Consider the following 21,966-nt stretch of genomic DNA (forward strand, 5'->3'; position numbering starts at 1 on the left):
CAGTTGTTTACTATTCTTCGCGATCGCCTGTTGTGCAGTCACGGTGGCGCTGCTGATGGTGAAATTTCGGTCATACGCTATTGGGATATTGGGTTCAACCTGTGCCAATCGCATCGGGAGCTGCACTTAGTGCTGGACTTTGTGTGTTAGTGTGTTAGTTGCGAGTTAGTGAGGGTGTGTGTGTATGTTGTAAGGTGTGCTTTACTTGTGTGTAGAACAGTGCGGTTAAGGTTGAAAATGTCAGCACTCGAAGACATGTCCAATACGGCGCGGATCCGCTCGGAATTGATACAGATTATGAGGTAAATTTAACGCAAAGTTGATTGAAGTATGGTGGTTGTGTTACAGATGAGCCATTTCCTAAATTTTTATTTCGATTTGTTCCTAATATTTGTTGCATTCGTGATGAACCCATAATAAACCACAAACTCCCACAACGATGAAAAAACTATTTGAGATTGCTTCGTGACACAATTTTAATCGAAAATATGGACCCTGCATGTCACAATGTTCATTAGGGAGATTTAAATATGCAAGTCGTTTGCATTTGCATATTTTCGCTGTTGAAAAATAGCTTTTGTGTAGAGCTGCGCCATGGCCTTAATTTGGCTGCTTGACAATTAAGGCAACATCATCACTATAGTCATCACGTAGGAGTTAAAGGAATGTACACTAGTTAACAGGTTCGTTCTAACGCGTGCTCTCAATTTGGAATGGTATTTTAGTGATGGTTGAAACAGGTATAGCAGCTACTAAACTAGTTCACACTATTCTACAATCGATCGGGTTCGATTCCTACCACAATCCTACACCCATTCGTAGCAACAGCACAGTTTGGTGCGTTGATAAATGCCTAGATAATTTTGTGCCTTTGCATCATACATGGCAGTTCGGGTGGGCGATCGTTAAGGCGAAGCGGGCTGATCGAGCACGCAAAAAAAGAATAAATATTCCATATTCCGCAGAGCCACAGAGCATCTCACACTCAAGCTAACCCAAACAATATATACATATAAAAAAAAAAGTATAATAATGGATTTCCATTCATCTTCTTTCCTGCGGTCCCGCGTTCGCTGATCCGAAACTGATCGTCATGAACTGGCACAACCTTTTGGCACATCAAACGCCCGGGAAACGAACGTCTCGCAATGCTGTTTGTCCACCTACGCGGTCCTGTCCACCGCGAGCAGAGAGAATAATTTAATCGTGAGCCAGCCGGTACCAAATATGGTGACATCGCAGAAGGACTACGCCACGGTAAGTTGATTTCATATTCGTACCGTTTTATTGCGGGGTCCCAAAAGTGAAACGACTCGAAACGGCTTGAGTGAAACAGACAAGCTTGAAGGGTTAGAAGCGGCTTATAAGAAGATCATGCACCTCCCGCGGGCCATCACTTTTAGGAAATTTAACCCCACAAAGGAAAGCTTTGGGACAGCTAGCCGTATGCGGGATGAAGGCGGAAAGCAGAGCTTTGTGCGTGTTCTGATTGGTTTGCAATATGTTACGATGGAGAGGAAATATAGGATTTCGAAAGTACTTCCTGTGTCGTCCACAAGCTAAAAGCTCCTAGCTCCCTGCTCCCCAGGGCCCCATAAAAGCTCAACAAGGTCAAATTGAGTTAATTACAGCATGCCGGAAGACGGCACCCGAAGCCAGTCAAATGCAACCATCGGTGCTGCTGGACAAAATAACAGCCCTCCGACCACCACTGACTCTGACAAAGACTCCAAAAGAGGAAGCAGCTGTTTTGCAAACATTGGGGCTGCGAACTGAGGGTGAAAGATATTACCACACGGCCACACAGGCACGCCGAGTTTTGATTTTAGTGCAGTGCTTTTTTGTTGTGGCATCTAATTTATGCACAGCAGCTTGGCTGTGTATGCTCACCCTCGGCCCCTATCTGTAACATCGACGTTCTACGAGAATCTTAAACACTCAAAACAAAGGGTACTGAGATATACGTCACGGAACGGTGACATGTGAACATAAAGACATTACACTAAAAAAGCTGTTGACTGATGGGAGCAGCATTACTTCTACAGGCAAAACAACAACGTTTGCGGTCTGGGCACCGTGGCGTCCGACCACAAATTTAGCAGCAACAGCAGCACCAGCCCCGTTTGGACGACAATGGAAATTCCTATCCAGAATATTTCCCACGGTTTTTTTTTGTTGTGTGTGTTGGTCGCCTCCCCAGACTGTGGCGGGAAACTTTGCAGTTGGGATCGTGCGTAGGATTATACCAAGAATATGCCTACGTGCGATCAGCTAGCAGCATTACATTGCCACACAGAGATTGTGCGCTAAAGCTAAGCAAAGTTCAAATTTGCTTCAATTTATCAAATCAAAACACCTCATGTGCCATTGTTGTGTCAAAACGGCGTAACATTTTGTTAAAGTTATTTTTGGAAAAGTTTTGAAGGAAACGTTGTTCTCCTGCTTTTTTTAAAAGTAAGTCGAACATTCTTTCGCAATGTGTGGGAACGTTATTCGTTTCTACGCCCCCGCGCGCCATCAATCGCGCCTTCCAGCTTGGCGACCATTTTTACATTTAATTTAAATAGCTTACATTATTAAAACCTCCTACGCGAGCAGTCCGGGCGCTTCCGGGCGGCCGACGGTCAAGACTTAGGATCTGTGTTTCAAAATGTGGCGTTTTTTTTGTCTACAAGAACTTGAGGAAGGTGTCTCGCTTGAAGGCACTCGTTGCTATGTGGCTATCTGAGCTGAGCATCCAATGGTTGATTTGAATCACTCTAATGAAAAGAAAAATTAACTTTCCTGCCCTTATATCTACAATCGCTTACGGATTATGATGGGCAGAAGACATTTAAATAAAGAATGTGGTGATGATTTTCTCTTCAAAGATTGTTATGGTATTTTTGAAACGAGTTTAGAAATTAAGACGGTATTTAGAAAGCGGTTTCAGAACCGCAGCTCAAACTCTACACACGTCGAGCAATGAAATGAACAGTATATTCGGTGTAAATACAACAATTAGATTTAAACCAAAGGAACTCTGCCAAAAAATACTTGTCCTCGTTCGTTTCCTCTCCGTGCAAGTGGTACAGATCGAATGACGCATTTGGTTGATGAACAGTTACAAAGCTATGTCAAATGCAACACAACCTTTACGAAAAGCAAACAAGCTTTCGGTTGGTTCTAATGGTGCAATTACCCAAGGGTAAGAATCGTTGTAGTGATTTATGGATTGAACCCATTTAAAATCAAACTAGCTAGGAGGGTGACGTACCCACTCTACCGCTAGGGAATTGTAAGCCAAACAATAATATTAAGTTACATTGGAAGCTTTAAACCTAAGTAAACGCTGCATAAACGGTTTAGCAGATGCACGTGCCCAAGATGCGGCTCGTATGCGTTTGTGGGTTGGCAGAAGGATGTGCGAGGTTCAAATGGACCAAGCGTACGATGCTCATAGTTAATATAATTCATATATGAAATAATATTTTGGTAGTCGTAGCTAAATAACACAGAAATCAAAATTCAATTTATTAAACCATGAAAACTCAAATGCAGCAAAAGAATAATTTTCTTTTCAAACGTACAGGGACGAAACACGTGCTCTACCGGATGTAGACTCCTATAGCAAAATTAGGGTTCAAACGTTTTGTACCGCGTTTAACATAAGAGTGCCTCAAGTACTTTTCCAAACGATTTGTTTAAATTGGGTCTCTAAATAAAATACAAACCTTTTAAACCAGAGCTATGATGCGATAGCTAAGAAGTTTGTCGGTTACGCTTCTGTTAAACTCATTAGTTGAAGAACGATGCCTATGTCGTTCAATTTCTGGGTTCTGGCCGGATGGCCGGAAATAGGAATATTGCCTACAGCTTGAAGTCACATCAAAAGGTTAAAAACCCAGAGAAATTATGCAATAGGAACAGTTTTTTTTGTTGTACAGATTTAGGCATATAGAATTGTCAACTAAACTATAATGCAACATAAACACCTGTTTGTACATAGCACTCAAAATTTAACTGGCATTTTAGAGACTAAAGCATTGAGTGTAAACTGAACTTACTGGACTGTAACTTAAGGCAAAATGCTTACTGCACTATTGCAGCATATTGCACGTTTCGTCACAGTTGAGCAATGCTTTGTTGTATTTTTGCTTGCCTGATTTTGTCTGATTATAACTAGCATTCTTAGTTTCTTCCGTTCCCTTCCATTTAGTACGATAACAGGGGAGAAAATGTTCTTGAGCTCGCTGCATCGTCGGGTTCGCATTCGTCCAACGAATGCAGTTGTGGTAGTAAAAAGTATAATTATGTTCATGCAGCTTGGAGTTCACGAACCCTTTGCGGTTAGCGATAAAGAGCAGTACGTCTTTGCTTGTGTTGCTCTATGGATGTACTTTATTGCATTTCCTATCACCTTTCGAGAAACCCGCTTAATGGCTCATTTTATGCGGTCTGGTGGATATGCTACAACTGGCTCGTAATATTACGCTTCGATTATTCCAAACGCCTATAGATTTTGCTGTGCAACAAAATCTCGCACAACAGCACCAATTCAAAGCTTCAGTTTTGCACTTCATACCAGACGTCAATATCCATCAACAACTACACTCAACCATCGGTAGAAGTTGCAGCAGGGAAGCTTCTAGCACATGGTTCGGTTCTTTGAGTAGCAGAATGTAATTTCACCGTGCATGCCAATGGGGTACACGATTGGCATGAAGCCGCACATTTAGGGTCTTGGATGGTTTCAATTTGCGCTGTAGGAGGGTTGCCCCTCCAATAAAAGGTAAAATTAGGGAATGTGATGATAAATGCCTTCGCGCAGAATATTTCACCGTGCAAAATACAAGCGTCGGCAACAATCTAGGGGGTTGGCATATCAAACTTTACAACAACAACAAAAAAACCCTACAACTCTGTGACAGTAGGGCATAATCACTCGTTCTAGGAAACGCAGACCGGAAACAACACCCTGTTGATTTCCGACACGCGTGCGGAAAGTATTAGTAGACCCCTACTTTTTCATCAAAGGACATTTGGTTGTTTGTATCCGTCGACGAGCGACAAATATTCTCGTGGGCCGGTGAACATATGGTCATAAGTCTCGGCAGGGGAACCGTACCGAGCATTTCAGTTGAGCGAGCCCCGCTCCTGTCAAAGTCAAACCAAGTAAGGGGCTGACGTTGGTGCAATCCAAATTACGGGGGTGACACACTCTTCCGGCACTCCCGGAAGCACTTGAGGCGTAACTTCGTGGTCTATGGTGATCGAGTAAGAGAGAGAGAGAGAGAGAGAGTACGCTTTGAAAGGGGGAACCCAACTATTCGGCACGCTCGTTTACAGATCACACACTGCGCATGCTACCCTGAGTAGCAATCCTGCAGGTGGGTTTGAGCGTTAGCGCAGAAACGCAATCAACAGAACAGATATGGTTCAATGAGAAACAACAGCTGCAAAATACGCGTATCCTTTGTATCCTGCGCAACGAATGCCAACGAGATTTGAAAGCACATGACGATATTCAAATTTTTAACGTATTGTCATGCGGGTTGGGTCAGCGAGTGAAAATATTTTCGTATTTTTCTGAAATTCATTGAAACCTTTAAAATGAGAAAGAACATTGAAATTTTAATACAATGCATTCTAAATTCGACTGTTCGACTTATTTTCTGAAACAAATTTAGGATTAATTAATTTTGTCACATTTTTGCAACTTTAATTAAATATCGAATGTATGTTCATTCAAGTATCATATACTAAACATATATTATGAGAACGGCTTTAATTGACACTTTCAATAATATACGTAAAATGACTTGAATGAACAATAAATTTCCTTTCGCTGTAAAATTAATTCCAGCTAATGAGTTTTACGATCTCGTTTGCCATCGGGGATTCTCTATAACGTTCGTGCATCAATCGATGAATATGGTCTAATTGTAAGAAATGATGCAGCGAGAATTTCATCGCTCACGCAACACTCAAAAGATGCAACCGTTGTTCAATATTAGCTTAACGAGGGTGATGTGTCTCGTTCAAGGTGCCATGTGCAGTCCGACGAATAAAACAAATTTTATACTTCAACTGTGAGAGGAGATCGGGCAATAAAATTTAATCGTTTCCTTAAACAGCGTTCGGTATTGGGAGTTTTATTGGTTTCTAAGCAAAAATGACATCGTCCAACACGGGAATTCTAGATTTTACGATCTTCATACGATCAGCACGTGGTGGCGCTAACGAAAAGTTGGCTTTTCCCGAACGAAATTGTGAGAAGATTGTAATGGCTGAATGTTCCAAAGTTTTAATAACTCAAGTGGCTCGTTCATTCAAACAGTCATTCCAAATGAATTGCAGGGAAAGACCAACAGACTGTTGAAAAGGCCGATTTGAAGTACGTACCAGCATAAACGTCTAGTAGGAGCAGCTTGAGCTTCCTAGCTAATGCACACGCCCTGCTGCGCCGTATGGAGTAGGTCGAACGAACTTAAAAAAATCCCTTAATTGTTATCCAGCATACGGATCTGGCGTGGAGCGCAGTGTAGGGTGGCTCAACAAACGTGTTGAACATGTGGTATGGAAAATCGGGAAAGTTTTACCGTACAACATCTGACGCAGCCATTCAACCAACCAACGACATCATACACACAGCAATGCAGCTTACACTGTTGGGTGGGAGGATCATGCCAGGAGGGCAATGCAAACGATGTGCTATTTCACACTTCCTTCGTGAAAAGGGTCGAAATCTGGACAGCATATGTGGTTTGTCCTCGATGCTGATTGTTAAAATAATGTTGAATTTTTGCACCACTGTACCCAACCTTCGTTAGCACGAAAAGCGAAGAATAATCTATGAATGGATATCGGCAAAGCTTTAATAGGATAAGAATAATCACGTTCAAGAGTGATTAGTTGTTCCACGAAAGAGTTTGAAGGTTTAATCTTTCATTTTGATGGTTTCAATTGGCTAAACAAACAAGCAAATAATCGTAAACGAGTTATTTGTATGACTTAGGAGATTAAAAAGATTAAATGTTTACAATTCATTATCTGCAAAGGGAAGTTTTGCGAATAGATCATACGCCTGGATATTGCAATATTGCAAATTTATTTAAATTTACCATTGACTTTTGAAACGAAATAAGTGAGCAGGAAATGAAAACGTTCAACTGCTTCCAACTTACGAGAACAGCTTCATTCAAGAGCCAACGACGCTGCCAATGCAGCTTGATGTTAAATTTATTTCTTTGATTATTCCGATGCATTATTACTTCCGCAAAAAGAGTGTGGTCACGGAAAGAGGAAGTAAACTTGAATCGGTGCACGGTACCCAAAGGACCGATTTTCTTCCGATCGAATTACAATTTTGTCGGTTCGTCATAATGGAAAGTGCGACAAAATGGAGAAGAAAAAAAAACGATCGTAAAATCCTCTGGCACGTTTTACACATTGACAGGATGTGAGTAGAGCATCAAGATGCTGGAATGTCCGTCCTTTCAAACAGATTTCAGAAAAGCAGCCCACCACGAATGGAGCACCCAAAGGAAGGGCAAAGAATTAAACCCAAACACAACAGAAAAGAAACTCTATAAAATACGATCATGTTCCAAACAGGGCAGATGTTATCCATACCCCTGCATAGAGTGTGGTTTCCTGTTGAAAATCCTTGCCCTGTGTTCTATGTGCGCATGTGCGTATGTTTTGTTATGCCCTGTACGAAGCACATCTTCCTTTCGGTGATCTGGTTTGGCTGATCAGATTGCACACAAGCGCCTAAAGTGCACTGCTGCTGCAGGCATGGAGGAAGCGTAATGGAAGGAGCAAAAGGAGCGAACACGACCTAAATCAAAGTGCCAAGCAAGGATCGGGTCGTCGTTGGGATCGAAAATAGAATGAATCTATTGAACGTGGCGAGGACAACATCTGCTTCAGCTCCTTTGACAGATAGGAATGTTTTGAAAAATGCTTTCGACCTTTGATGCTTTTAATGCGTTGGGCAATACACGATGCAAGTGTACTTTGTTTAAAATGGTTATTGAAGTGTTTCAAGTTATTAACAAAATTTTAGATTTAAAATTCAATTTGCTCATTATCGAATTACAACAATCATGATTTTTAGCGATCATATTTACAAGAAACTCAATATTGAGTGAAAGCAAACCGTTGGCATTACCAAGCTCAACATATAAAAGCTAGCCTCTGATCTTTCTTATGTAATCCCATTCTACACGGTTCTGTGTCAAAGAGCACGGTCAACGGGTTCCACAGAATTCTCTTCACAAGCATCAGTATGGTCGAGCAATGACCTCTGAATTTGAACTGTATTAATCCTACAAACGAATGCACTGGTATGGTTCGGTGAACCCCTTTTACACCATTCAAACAGTAACATCTAATGTGAGATAATTAATATTCAACATTTGTGAGGCTGAATGTCATGAGGCCTATTGAACATGGAGAATAATCACACACAACGGTAAGTTGTCGAGAGGTTTAGTCTATTGAAGCTGTTCTATGCTGTATGTATAGAATTCCAAGCTAGGATGCCCACCTTCGTTTCGTCAGCTTGTGACAAATGATCCAACGTTAGACACACTAGCTTTACCAGATTCTAAGTAATGCTTTGTTATGCAAGAATTAATGTTTGCCTGTAAATTGATCTGTTTATAGCCACACACAATAAACAGGGGAAGGTTTCTGCAGCTACATTTCTTACAGTATTGGTGTTTGTAAATTTTAAAACATTATAAAAAGTGCTGTAAGAGCATTTTTATTGAAAAGAATCGTAAAAATACTTCACATAAATAAGAATAATGGATATTCTGGATATTTGTTTATTGGTATTTGTTAAGTGATTGATTGGATATTATATTACTTCCGTTGATATGGATCTTTTTTTAATGAACAAACCTTTGCCGTATTATATAATTTACTTGAGCCTGACTAATTTCGTTCAGCGCAAATCGATGGGGTTCTTCAACCCAAAAGTCCACTGACCGACTGTAGCAACGAACACTTCGTTGCATCGTTAAGCCTTCGCTGGGTTTCCAAGCGCTATGGCAAAGCCATGCATATGTCGTCCAGTGACAGGAAAGAAAGCTAGTTCTGCTTGTAATCATCTCACCTTTCCGGTTTCCACTGTTGGCCGTTGTGCATGGGTACAGGTTTTTTTGTTCAGTTTCTTTTTTGCAACGATTCCCGGTGCTCGGTAGTTACACTAACAGAATTTAGCCGAATGCGTGGCACTGGTGCAAAGGGAGTGCTTGAAAAGAAATTCACTAACAGCAGAAGAAGCAAAACGAACACTATCCCAACAACTACGCGGTCGACATTGGCGAAGGCCTTGGCGTGAACGTAGACGTTCATGCTTCCCAGCTGAATGTCTGGTCGGAAGCTCAAATGCTACACACTTTCACTCGTCTCGTCCCGTGTCGAGCAGGTCGAGCAGGGCACGCATTCTTATTCTTCGCCCCAAAATAATTTACTTCCGTTGACCGTGTCGATGGGACGGGTTTGAGGGTAATTTTTCGGCAAAACCACGACCACACCATTGCGCAAAAACGGTGAGCTTAATGAGACCGAACCCTGCGCACTTCCTACCATACGTAAGCTCCGGTAAACTATTCGGTCAATTATTCGTCGCGAAGAATGCGGACGTTCTGTCCAGCTGACGCGGCCGCCGATGGGAACCTTAGACCCTGGGACGAATTCCGCAGATTGAAATGAGAAATTGCTGTCTCACGACGGAAAGATCATCTTCCTACAGTTTACAGCCAATTGGTGAAATCCTTTGCTCCAGTCTCAAACACGTACTGCTCCGGCAGAACAATGTAAGGAAATGATCTCTTCGCGCGGGGATGGATGGATCATCCCGGCACGAAGCATAACACACAAACGAAGAAAAGAAATACCAATAATCAAACAAATCATCCGTCATTCCCCAGAACCGGGAGAGTAATCGGAGAAGCAAGAACCACAGTTCACCGAGTTCGGATCGGCAGATCGTTTCAAAAAGTTGCATACCGAATCGTTAATTATTGATTATTATCATCATTTAGCTTTTCTAGTTTTTCGGGCTCGCATGAATACTAACCACAGCGATGATCCGTACGCTGGAATATGCATGTGTCGTTCCTGTTCGTGCTAAGGAAAATCAAATTAGTTTATGCTGAGAGTGCTTCGCCCTTCTCTTCACAGTCACCTTTTACGACTGAGGATCTTTTCATTTTCCCGTCTCATCATCTTCAACACCAATTCATGAGAAAATATTTGCCCCAGTCCAGTCCAGTGAGGTTCTGCTCCCTTGTTTTGGTCTAATAAAGCAAGGAATCACGCTCCCGAAGGTTATTAGGCTATGTTTCGAGCGAGGCGGGGAAATTCGACTCACTTTGTTTGATCTGGTGCGAAGGAAATATGCATGTCTTACTATACACTCGACCTAGAGTAATTAGGAGCAATTGTTTGCGAATTAAATACTTACTGGTATGCAAAACGTAAATCACGAATGTATGAAGTCGTTAAATTGAAAAGATCGTACAATATGCGAACGAAATTTTAACCGCACTCATCTAGTAACAGTAATGAGTTCAGTTGTATTACGTTCAGGAATTTAACGAATGTCTGCATTAATGAAACAGCTTTCAAAACATTTTGCAAAAGTTAAAAGTACAGCTAAGCAATCCTTACAATTGATATATTCCTAGAGCTTGTTCAAAAATCGAGTTACCTATTCATTACCTCTTCCATAAGCTCTTCTTCTAATATTACTTGATAGCTCTTTGCTCATCTTGCACTGTTCCCATCATTTTGTCTACATATGCCTACACGACTTAAAACTTCATTTGATGAGGCACCCGTTCGATAGACTCACACTAATCAAGCCAAGGTGATTAATAGATCCCTCTTTTTTACCCAAACGCATACGCGAGCAGATGTATTTTGAATATCTTGATGTCCGTGAAATTCAAATAGACCCATTTTGAGGGGGAATTGATCATGCCGGACAGAATTGTAGCATACCGCTCGAGCATAGGGACGTTGTTGGAAAGCGATTTAGTAAATATGCCAGATCATTTGAGGAGATCAGCAGCAGTTCAAAACCTTAACAAGAATTTTAGTAGGGACCATCATTGTTCAAATGTTCAAATATTCGTGTTGTTAATGCGAGTTTTTGAATAGATTTGATGCTATTCCAAAAATTAACTTGTAAAATATTGTGGTATTGAAAAAAATACCTAAAAATGAAAACTGGTACTTAAAGTGTTATAAAAACAATCATCGTAATATTTGAGTTTGAAAAATGCAAAACTATTCACAGTGATGAAACTGATTGTTCATGTCGAAGCAGATAACAGTCTCCAACGTTTGGGATGGTTTCATCATGCTAAAGGAAGTAATGCTGAGCTAGTAAGAGCAGGTGCTAGCGACTCGAGTGTATCCCCAATACTTTGCAGATGGTTTAACCGTCCCGCTGGTAGACATATAAGAGCAGGTGGCTCCTGAGCTGAACAGCAAATTTTGTAGATATTCGCAAAGCCCTCAATAACGGTCACGCTATGAAAAACTCTAACCGTTTTTATCATTCGCAGACAGCTCCTGCCAACTGCTTCCAGCGTTTAAAACGTAAAAGTATTATACTCTTTTCATTACTAAACTTGTACATCTGTATTCTGTCAGTGGATCATTGCTCCAGAATGAACGGAAACAAGCAGATGTAATAATTTCTGTGGTTTAATTTAATGATCTACCGGAAATCTAACATTATGGTCAAAATCAATGAAATCACATTCAAATTCCGCATTCCTTCCAAAATTCTCGACAAAACGTTTTGTCGTGTGAAAGCTATGCCGGCGATCTTGGCGTTTGAATCGGCCAGATCACTTTGGTAATCCTGTCTCTTGCTTTATATTTCGTTTGCTCATCCCCCATGGCCCTATGTACACATGGGGAGTGAGAAAAGCAAAACGCCAATACGACCTTTGAAGGTTAATTCTGTACATGCTCGTGTCGAAACGAAACGACGCATGTGAGCTCTCGTTCCCGCAAGCGCTCACATGAATGGAATGTTCGACGCAGCTGTCGATGGTAATTTGAACGAAAGCAGCCCGGCAAGTTGTTTTGGGGCAGCCAGTTTTGTGCCCTTTCCAACGTCCGTCTCACCATTTCGCGTGGCGAAGACAGTGCCTCCCGTTTCCCTCACTGGCGCTTGGTTGAAAATTTCGACTGTGTCATCAGCTTGGCTCAAATTTTGCCCTATAGACACATGTGTGCGATCGCCAACTCTACCTCGAAGCAGAGGCTTGGCCAAAAATTGGCAATGCTTAAGTTAATCGAACGAATATGGACAAAACACAAGCATAATAGCACTTACGGCCCTTCAGCAGTTTTCATTCATGCGACCGAAAGGAACGGAGCGACCGGATCGATGTGTCCCGGGGAAGGCAAGGCCGGACTTTCGCAGAACGCTGAAAGCCGCACATTTCGCAACATCTGCATTTCTTCGTGAGCGGTGGTTTCGAGTTGCGGTTTGGAGTTGTTTGGTTGCCGCACAGCTCAAGTGCATTGCACCGGGCTCAGACAAACGAACGGGTTGCTCTTTCGGCACAGACGACGTTTCAGCTCTGTGCGGTGAAGGCGAAGGCAGTATGATTTCCTGTTATTAGTACAAATTACCACTTCCTGCACTGTGTGTATATATGCAGAGCTAGTCACAGGCTTGGGCAGAAAACGGTCAGAATTCCAGGATCGGTTACATTTGTGTATTTTAGATCGGTGTGAGGAACATTTTAACAATAGTTATTAAAACTTACAAAATATTCACATTGAGATGAAATGCTTTCACTGTACAAGCTAAAAGAGTCTTTCATTTGGCATTGATTACTCATTTTTCAACGAAATAACAAAAGGAAAGAAGCTTTAAGATGATGCCACACAATCCTCAGCATGATTGCATCATTGTTCGTCCTCGAACGTAGAATGTGGCGGATAATTCTTCCACTTTTATTTCACAAACGTTGCATCATCTCGTGCGAAATGGACAAACGTGCGAAATGGGAGATGCCGATTAAATTCAACCGTAGCTTCAGACGCTTTCTCTTGAAGTTTGTCTTGGAACAGCATGTCTGGGTACTAAACCAGACATTTCAATTTAAAAAGGCATAAATCACTAACGGTCGTTGATTGTTTGCCGAATTTGGGTACACTAGGTAATAAATACTATAAGAAACAATAAATTTCGGACTATATGTGCACTGCTTCACCCATTCATGACGATGAAATATTGCTGGAATATTTTACCATAGGTAGTTTTGGAACTGTCAGCTATTGTGGAATTCAAAGACAAAGTCTGATAGGTTTTGAAATTGGAATATTTAACTTTTAGTTAAATAATACAGTTTGAAGCTTAAAGGGTTTATGTTCTTGATCTAAAAATTCTCGTCCTTTGCTACATTATTTGTATATATCTCAATTTTGAGTTTAAGTTTGATAAATTCAGCATATACAAACAATTAAAAAAAGCCCCTTTGTTAACCGTTAACACACAAAACTTGTAAAAGAACCTACCAAATTGCTTAATATGCAACCTTAAAAAACTTGTCGGTTCCTCCTCATTGAATGGTATTCACCGTTTGATGCCATTTTGCAGGGAATGAGAGAAGAATGTTTCCCCGAATCATGGATCCGTAAAACCGTTGGCAGTGTGCCGCCATCCATATCTAATACTTTGCGTCGTTCGATTGTATGCTCGCGCTGTGTGGCAGAGGGACAACCACCAGAAAGCCTACGAAAGGACGCAAAGTGCCCAAAAGAGATAAAGACCAACGATTCCGTCTGCACCTCTTGTCTCACCGGTTTGGTGGTACCCATCCCTTACCCGGACCTTGTGCTTTTGTGCTTTTGTGACGGTTAGATGTTTTTTGTTTGCTATTCACCCAGTTGTCTCTTGCCGTGATAAGGTACGGCAGACCTACCTCAACCTTAACATTTCATCAAGCGAGGTGGTATTTTTCGAACCTGAATTTAAACCCCAACCGGCACCGAGCCTGAAACCCCTAGCCACCGTTGCGAACCTGCATGAGTCAGGCAGTGGTGCTGGTAGAGCAATCATCTTCATGCACCCGGAGACGACATAAAATAACCACCTATTTCGATGAAGGTGCTGCTGCGTTCGGTTCCGCATGGTTTCGGATGCGCCAAGTCCAACCTTCTTTATTCCGTCTTTGTTCACTGCACATCGGGAGATTCGGGAGAACAGCATTCGTTACTCGGAAGGTGCCACCAACAGTTGTCGCTTTGTTGATCCCGGTACGGAACCGATAATTGGTCAACAGATAACAACAGCAGCTCGAGCGGGGTTTGAGAGAGTGGCGGGTCTCGGGCCAGGAAATTAGGCGTGAAGAGAACGCACAAATAGTGGACACCTAATTCTCTTTGCTTGGAAGCGTATGGACAGCGTAATGACAGTGTAGGAAGCTTCCATGGTGGCTTTACTGATAACAGACGAGAAAACGGTTAGACTGGATGAAAGAATGCAGACGTCGGACGCCACCGGTCGGTGGCAAGCCACGATCGATATCTGAAGAATGTTGAAAAACAACTCGTACAAAATCGGGTTATGTTGATGTTGACCGTTTTATTTATTCTTCTTATACTATACATGCAATGTGAATTAGTTGCTCAAATTGAATCTGCTAACGAATCGTACGATAACTACAAATCATTAGCTGTGACGGTTCCGTCCATCATTATAATATTGTTTGCAAAAGCAATACGCTCTGCGTTTTGGAATGTGTCATATGTCGGGTAATATTATCCTTTACTACTTGTGTGCTTTCCTCTTAACATTAACGGGAACCTTTGACAAACGAACGATACAACCAATCTTCATTCCGGACGACTGCAGCAAACTCTCGGCAAATGCCTAGGCTACTCCCACGCCAATCTTTGATTTTCGCACAAAGTGGTAACTAGTTTTGCGACCATTTCGCTATGCCAAACATGATCAGCTCATGGTACGTTTCGATGCTCCACGCTTCGCTCCATTCCACGCAAAGCAATGCGGCAACGAACCACCAACTATCGCCAGGCCAACCCGACCCAAGCAATGGTGGCCATTTTTCTCACGCAGCAAACCGTTGGTTTCCGCGTTTGCGCGAACGGATAAAAACGACTCGCGTATGGCACTTTCCAACACCTTGTCTTAAACCCCAGGCCTAGGCCATCCACCGACCCAGTGCAGTGACAAGCGGCTCAATCGCGAGCAAACGAAACTTGCGCACAAACTGAAAGAAGACAACCAACTCTCCAAGGAATGCATCGGTTGGAGTGGTTCGTTTGGTGGCGGCGTCTTGGTGCCAAGCGATCGCGGTAAAAGCTGGGAAATTGGCACACTGGCCACCGTTTCGCGAGAGAGCGACCGAGACCACTATCGGGTGAGACACGCGGGCAAAAGGTAGAAAGGTAGAAAAGAAAACGAAGAAACGCAAAAAAGCCGTTTTGCTGGAATACCCTCCGTTGTCGAGCATCCTCCGATACTATGTCAAGAGAAACGGCTTGGAGCCGTGCCCCGTTCCATATCCAATACAATTGCAGCCAACGTGAACTGCATCGTCTGCAGCTCCTTTCCGGGCCGGAGGATGCGATCATCGCACTCGTGCACGTTGCTGTCCGTAGCGTTTTGTTGGTATTGGTACACACGGCGGCCTTCTATGACCTTGCCCGGAGGCGATCGTAACGGAAAAAGCGCAATCCCACTGCGATCGCACCACAGGCAAAGGCTCTCGCGAGTCGTGACGGTAAACCAAAACCAGCCACAACAACAACAAAAAAGCCGATCTACGTCGCGGCTTTGGAGTTGATCTACCTTGGCGAATCAGGCCTCGGTGTGTGTGGGTGATTCAGAGAGAAGAAGGCATGAACAAACGTGTTTGTTCGGGTTTGAAACATGCTCCCGGACCTGGGCAGAGCTAGGACGGCTGGACAAAGTACAGTGTCATACTTGTGCGGTTGAGCCAGTTCGTTTGGATTGGTTTGCTTCAATGCCCTTAAGGAGGAGCTGGCCTATGGCTGGGAAGGTTATTTGCACACGAATTAAAGATACAGATCTATACAAATGGAAATAGTTGAACGCATTGGAACATTAATGCATCTCAAAAAATACATTATTTAATAACAAGAATATTACATTTCGAGCATTTCTCAGACCGCACAAGAAATCCTTCAACTTGGCTACATGCAACACCTTTCACGCTGGTCGACAAACCATTTTTGCTCAAGTGTACGTGCACTGACGTGCAAATGTGTTAGCGAAAAGCGGTGGAACCAGTTTGGAGCTTCACGCCAGCTCACCCCAGCCGGGCCTGTCACCCCGTTGGCCAAATCGAAGCTGCATACAGCCAGCAGAAAACAACAGCCAAATGGGCCTGCCACGCTTCCCACGACGTGTGCGCCCATAGATAATTTGACAGTTGATCCGCCCGGCGAGTGGTGGCGCCATTCATAGACCTCGGCTGGAAGTTTCTTCGCGAGGAGCTCACTTGCCTCGGCCTAGGGCTTCGCTGGGCTGATCCGAGCCTGGTTGGTTGACGTTGCGTAATGCTCTTTCTACATCTGAGAACCAGACTTTAGACTGTCGCGCTCGGGAGCGCACGGTCGGGCGTGTGTAGGCGCAATGATGAGGCGATCGAAGCAATGCTGTCTTGCTCCACGTGCTAACGCGTTCCCTTTTGGACACCGAGATGGCAAGCAACACTTGACCTTTTCGGTAGTCGGAGATGGTGAATTCTATCGAAAAATGCCACACCACCAAGGCGTAGGTCTTATTTCAAATCACTTTATCGGGGCGAAATGATGATGACGATGATGATGAAGCAGCTGAAAACTGATTGAAGATTGAATTTCATTAAATGTGATATCGAAATGCGTGCGTTAAATGTTTGAAAGTGGACCACAGTTGCACAACCGCTTTTGGGTGGAGCGGTTGCTTGATTATCCCTCAAAGTGATGTAACGTTTGCTAAATAAATGTCAATGCTAGCATATCGATTTACTTAGCAAACAAATGAACGAACAGATGCTGTTTGATTATTTGGTTCGACACTTCAAAATATGATGTAAAACGAGCCGCATTTTAAGAGCAAACAAGAAGCTGGAAATGCTTCAAGCCATGTTAAGCTCATGATTGTGGTCAGATGGTGTGCATGCTTCTGCATGAAAACTGCAACTCATAACATTCTGTAACTGTGTGTGTGTGCTTCTTTTCGTTCCAGCTGGTACTGCATTTTTCGAAAGGCACAGCTTCCGAAACGCAGATGTTTCGATGGTATAAAGCCCCGGTTTATTTCGATCACTCTATATTTCGTTTCCAATCGGGATAAGAAGAACGAAGTTAGCCAAATGAGAACCAGTAAATCCTTTTAAATACCGTACCATTGGAAGTATCGATTTGAACAACAATTTTTCCTCGCCTTTTCCCATTGCATGATACGTGGTACGTTAAAAATTAGCAAACATATGTCCTTCAGTCCGTGAAAGCATTTCTTGACGACATGTTGAAGCAACTGTTTCCAAGCGATTAGAATTCAGCTATTCAGGGAGGGCACAACACGATAGAGAAACATAATCACATTCATAGCAAAAAAAGAGGGAAGCCCGATAAAGGTCCACGGAGAGGAACATATGGCTTGCGAAAAATGTTATGGGGCAGGATGTGGAAAGAACTTAAATCAATCAATAATATTCAATAAAAAATTTCTTAATATTATATCAAAATAAATAAATTAATTGAAAATAAAACATATTTGATACGATTTTGTGAAGTAATTTATTACACCTCGCATATTGATTAAGGACTAAAGTTGAAGGGTTGTTCTGGGAAGGATGTTTTGATTTCCGTTTCGAAACTTGAAGCTCCCGTTAGTGCATTCTTCGATGTAATAATCTCTTCCCATATTTGTTGATGAACACTTGAACACAAGATGTTCCAAAGAAACGGCCCGTGTGTCTTCGATTGGTTGTTTTATTGCGGCCGGAAATGAACACCAACGCCTGTAGGACGATATCGAATCCACGAAGGACGGAATAAACAGACAGATCATCGCAGCACAATCATTTAGCTGAGGAACATTGTAGCAGGCAGGGCAAAAGAGATTGTTCTCCACGGTTGTTCGACCAAGATGGGCAAAGATCATCGTGAAGCGACACGATCGTACGAGCCGAGAGCATAGCATAGATCATCACCAACAACAACAGCACCAGCACCACCATCATCAGCCGCATCACACAGAAGGGCAAAAAGGTGTGGTGTGGAAGCAGGCAGCAAAAAAAAGCATACGGAACGGGACCTTTCGCTACTCACTGGAACGTTAGAGCCTTCGGTTTGGGGAATGGTTGGGAATGGTGTGAATGGGACGCTGAGGTGAAGCATCGTCCGCAGCCGGGACGGATGATGCACAGCGGATCGTTGTGGTGTACGTGTGTGCAGGGAAGCAGCCCAAAAGCCCTCTCCGCACTCTCCCAGCGGTAATCGCGCGGGACAGAAACGAGCCCAGCATAACTACGCCGTAGCCCTAGCTCTCTGTACCAGAACGGACATGTTTGAACGGGTCGCACCAACACAGAGCATAACTGGGAGCAAAATAAACGGCGTGCAGCATAGGCATGGCGGGTCGCTTCATTTATGCGTTTTTTCGTGTTCCTTTTTTCTTGTTTTATCTTGTTTGCCTTCGGAAGGTTGTTTTGTTCAGAGCCCATCCTGGAACAGCTGGCTTCTTCCAACGGGGATGTTCTATTTCTACCGGGGATGTTGAAAGTGTAGCAGAAAAATGCAACCTTGTTATTACACTGCAAAATGAACTAGACTCATGTAAGCGGATTATTGTTTATGTTGTACAAACAATGCGACAGTAAGAGTTAAATCTTGAAAAATGTTCGATTATCCGTTTGTATTGTACTTTTGTAGAACGTGTTATTCAAAAAAATAAATTTACCTATTATTATAAAAATTTATTTGAATTTACGAATAAATTTACAACACCCGTAAAGATATCTCCTTTCGGTATATTCCGGTGCGAGAGTGTGTTAGTGCAGCCGCGAGAAACACAACATAAACATCAGCTGGCAGCTGTGCCGCTTTGGCACAGCGCGAGAGAAAGAGCCCGCAAGCTGTTTGCATCGCGCCGTTTCGCTCTTACGACTACACCACCGGGTTCAGTACTTCAGCTGAAGCCATGGGCGTCGATGCGAGCGGCTGCTCGCAACCAACTTCAAACACATTTGTAACTCGCGTGAGCACGGACGTACGGTCTGTCTCGTCGTCGCTCGAGTTTGAACGTTTTTGCACAATTCCTGCATCACGGTGCAGCGGCCAAGGGACACATTTCAAGTAGAAGATGTTTTAACATATCTTTTCGATTGCTACAAAAAGTGTTTGAATGTGTGGTGGTAATATTAAAACGGAAAAACTTACCTTAAACGTGATCCAAAAAGTGTGTGTTATTAGTTACTGAATGGTGAAGCAACTGTTGCAAGCGGAAACGCTCGCCTCTCGCCATTCACCATCGATCGGGGTTGTGGTGTTATCGAAATAAAAAGCCTTAGTGGTGTGGGGTTGACCGGGCAGCGACTGAAGGTTGTCGTGCCAAGGTGGAAAATCATCTTGACAGAATTTCCCCACTGAGTGATTAACTTGATCAAATGGTATTAGCACCACGGTCCGTGTCCATTTCCTGCGCGAAGTGTAGCGAGTTCATGTGGAAAGCTGGTGTGTGTTTATTTGTGGTCATTGCCTTTGACGATTGATCGCGATCAGTAGACCGATCGAGGTATAGAAGGCGAGATCAAACGATTGAATTGAATTAAGAAAATAGAAAAAAGCCAAACAACTAAGTGCAACATGGTGCGCAGTTTGTCACAGTGGACGAAAACGTTGAGTTTTCCGGCCCGCATATCGCCCAACCGGAACTCGAAGGATTGCAACGTGAACGTGCTGCCGATAACGCCCCCGCCGGCACCACCGCGTAACAAGTCCACCTCCACCTCGTCGGCCAGCACGATGTCGTCGTCCTCGTCGCCGTCGTCCTCGTCCTCCTCGCCGACCCCGCCGCCCAATGTGCCGATTACGGAAATTAGTCAAATTGTAAGTATGCGGGCAAATTTTGCTATCCCCGGCAGCAATTGATTGTAGGATGAAGAACCATGAAGAACAGTTCTGAAAGGGTATTAGGACAAAACGAAACTAAAACAGACTCGAAAGTCATTCCCAATCCGCCTGATGCGGGCTTGCGTTGGTAGGGTTTGACTTCCGCTGGCAGTCGCATTCCCTTGGGTTCATCTCCGGCGTACACATGATAATGAGTGTGCACGACCGGTATCGAAGAACGTTGTCTGGAATGGTCGGTGCATGAGAGAATGCGAGAAAGAGATAGAGGTATACAAAAAGTGGGGCCCGAGTGGATGCAGGGAGCACTGCGGGGCATGAGGAACATGTGTAAATGTTTACACAACTTCATTGAATCTTACCTCCCGTCTTAGATAGGCCGGTGCCAGTGCACCATCCAAGATAGCCTAGCTGAGACTCTCTCTCAAACTGAGAATCCGGGATCATCGGCACAACCAATGACGACGGTATGGTTGAAGTAGCGAGCCGGCATTTCATCCGTTTGGACTGTTTGTTTTCCACATTCTTGTAATAATTTCTCCAAACCAGAAGCCAGTACCGTACGATCGTTTGAGTGTTTTGCCCCCCCCCCAATTTGTACCCACAAAAGACCGCAGCAGAGACTTCAACAAGGGCGTCCCAAAAAGGGGTTTTGGTTGGCCTGTGGGGGTTTTGTTTCTAATTTTATTGTACTCGTTCAAGCGCGAGAAGAAGATGGTACATGCTACACCCAGCAGAAGAAGGGTGTACACTTCCCACAAATGATCATCTCCGCGCGCTGGCGGAGATCATTTGTGGCGGAATGAAGAACTTTTCTTTTTATAGTTATACACACAAGCGCAGGCGAGTTTTGATGAGATACTTTCTTGGTTTTCACGTCCGCCGTTTCTTCGTAGTGATGCTTAGTTTACTCTGGGTATCCACTTCTCTTCTGCGTCATCTTCGGCTGGAGCAAAGAAATAGAATTCTACGACGGGGGTGATTGTATGTTCTTTGTGGGCCCCAACAATGTGTGTGCATGGTTGCACCACACCAGCACGGGTATGCACATGTTGCTGTAACAAAAGATGCACCAGCAGCAAACGGCAGGGGGGAGATCGTAAAATTTTTATTTTTAGCAAACTGCATTATTAGATGGGTCCCCGGACTGGAGGAGCTCTTTAAAAAACCCAACGCAACGGCATCGCAAGCCCGCTGGAGGCGTTAGAACTTGTGTGACGCTTGGCGACGATGTGTTTAGGTTTGGTGAAAATGATTTTCCGTGAACACAATCTATCAAGTCACGTGCCGAGTGTTGCGTGAGGAGGGTGCGTGTGTGTGTACTAACTGCCACTGGATGGAAGCAAACGAACTCCATCGGGCGTGTACTTTCGCTTTCAAGTCGATCGATTCGATTCGCAAATTTTGATAAACATTAGCTTTCCGGGTGCGTGGCGAGAAGTACGTGTGAGATAAAGGAAAGTGAGCATAATAGGCAGGGCGGGCAGGGGGGGGGCTCTTGCATCTGGCCAGAGAACCGAACTTTGCCACATTTAGCTGCTGGTGCTGCTGCTGCTGCCACTTGCAAACATTTGCCGTTGATGATGGTGATAATCGTGAAAGTGGAAATGGGAGAAAAATAAAAACGAAAGCAACACTAACTAAACAAATTTCCGTTGCGTTTCGTCGAATTTCGGTTGATTCGGTTGGTTTTTTGAGTGATAGCTATCGTAATTTCCAATATCCCTGAGTGTGTGTGTAGGGGGGGTTAGCGAGGGGGGGCATTGCCTGGAACATGGGGAGATGTTTTCTGGGCTCAGCCTGCAGAGGGAGTGTGCGCCATCGCATCGA

General features: G+C 43.5%; 1 protein-coding gene across 3 annotated transcripts in view; it reads left to right on the forward strand.

Annotated features, from left to right (window-relative positions):
* LOC120957710 (TNF receptor-associated factor 4) overlaps positions 1-21,966 on the forward strand; it is a 29,823-nt gene continuing 7,857 nt past the window's right edge. For 2 of the 3 annotated variants that reach the window (XR_007452560.1, XM_040380043.2), the window contains exon 1: positions 19,231-20,115. Coding sequence is in view for 2 of the 3 variants with exons in the window: in XM_040380043.2 (XP_040235977.2) it covers positions 19,873-20,115 (243 nt within the window). In the remaining variant the exon portion in view is untranslated. Of the gene's footprint in view, positions 303-1,190; positions 1,258-19,230; positions 20,116-21,966 lie in introns of those variants that run through there. The other variant, XM_040380044.2, reaches the window with a different exon arrangement.

Source organism: Anopheles coluzzii, chromosome 3 (genome assembly GCF_943734685.1).
Source record: "Anopheles coluzzii chromosome 3, AcolN3, whole genome shotgun sequence".
In the NCBI taxonomy this organism is placed as follows: Eukaryota; Metazoa; Arthropoda; class Insecta; order Diptera; family Culicidae; genus Anopheles; species Anopheles coluzzii.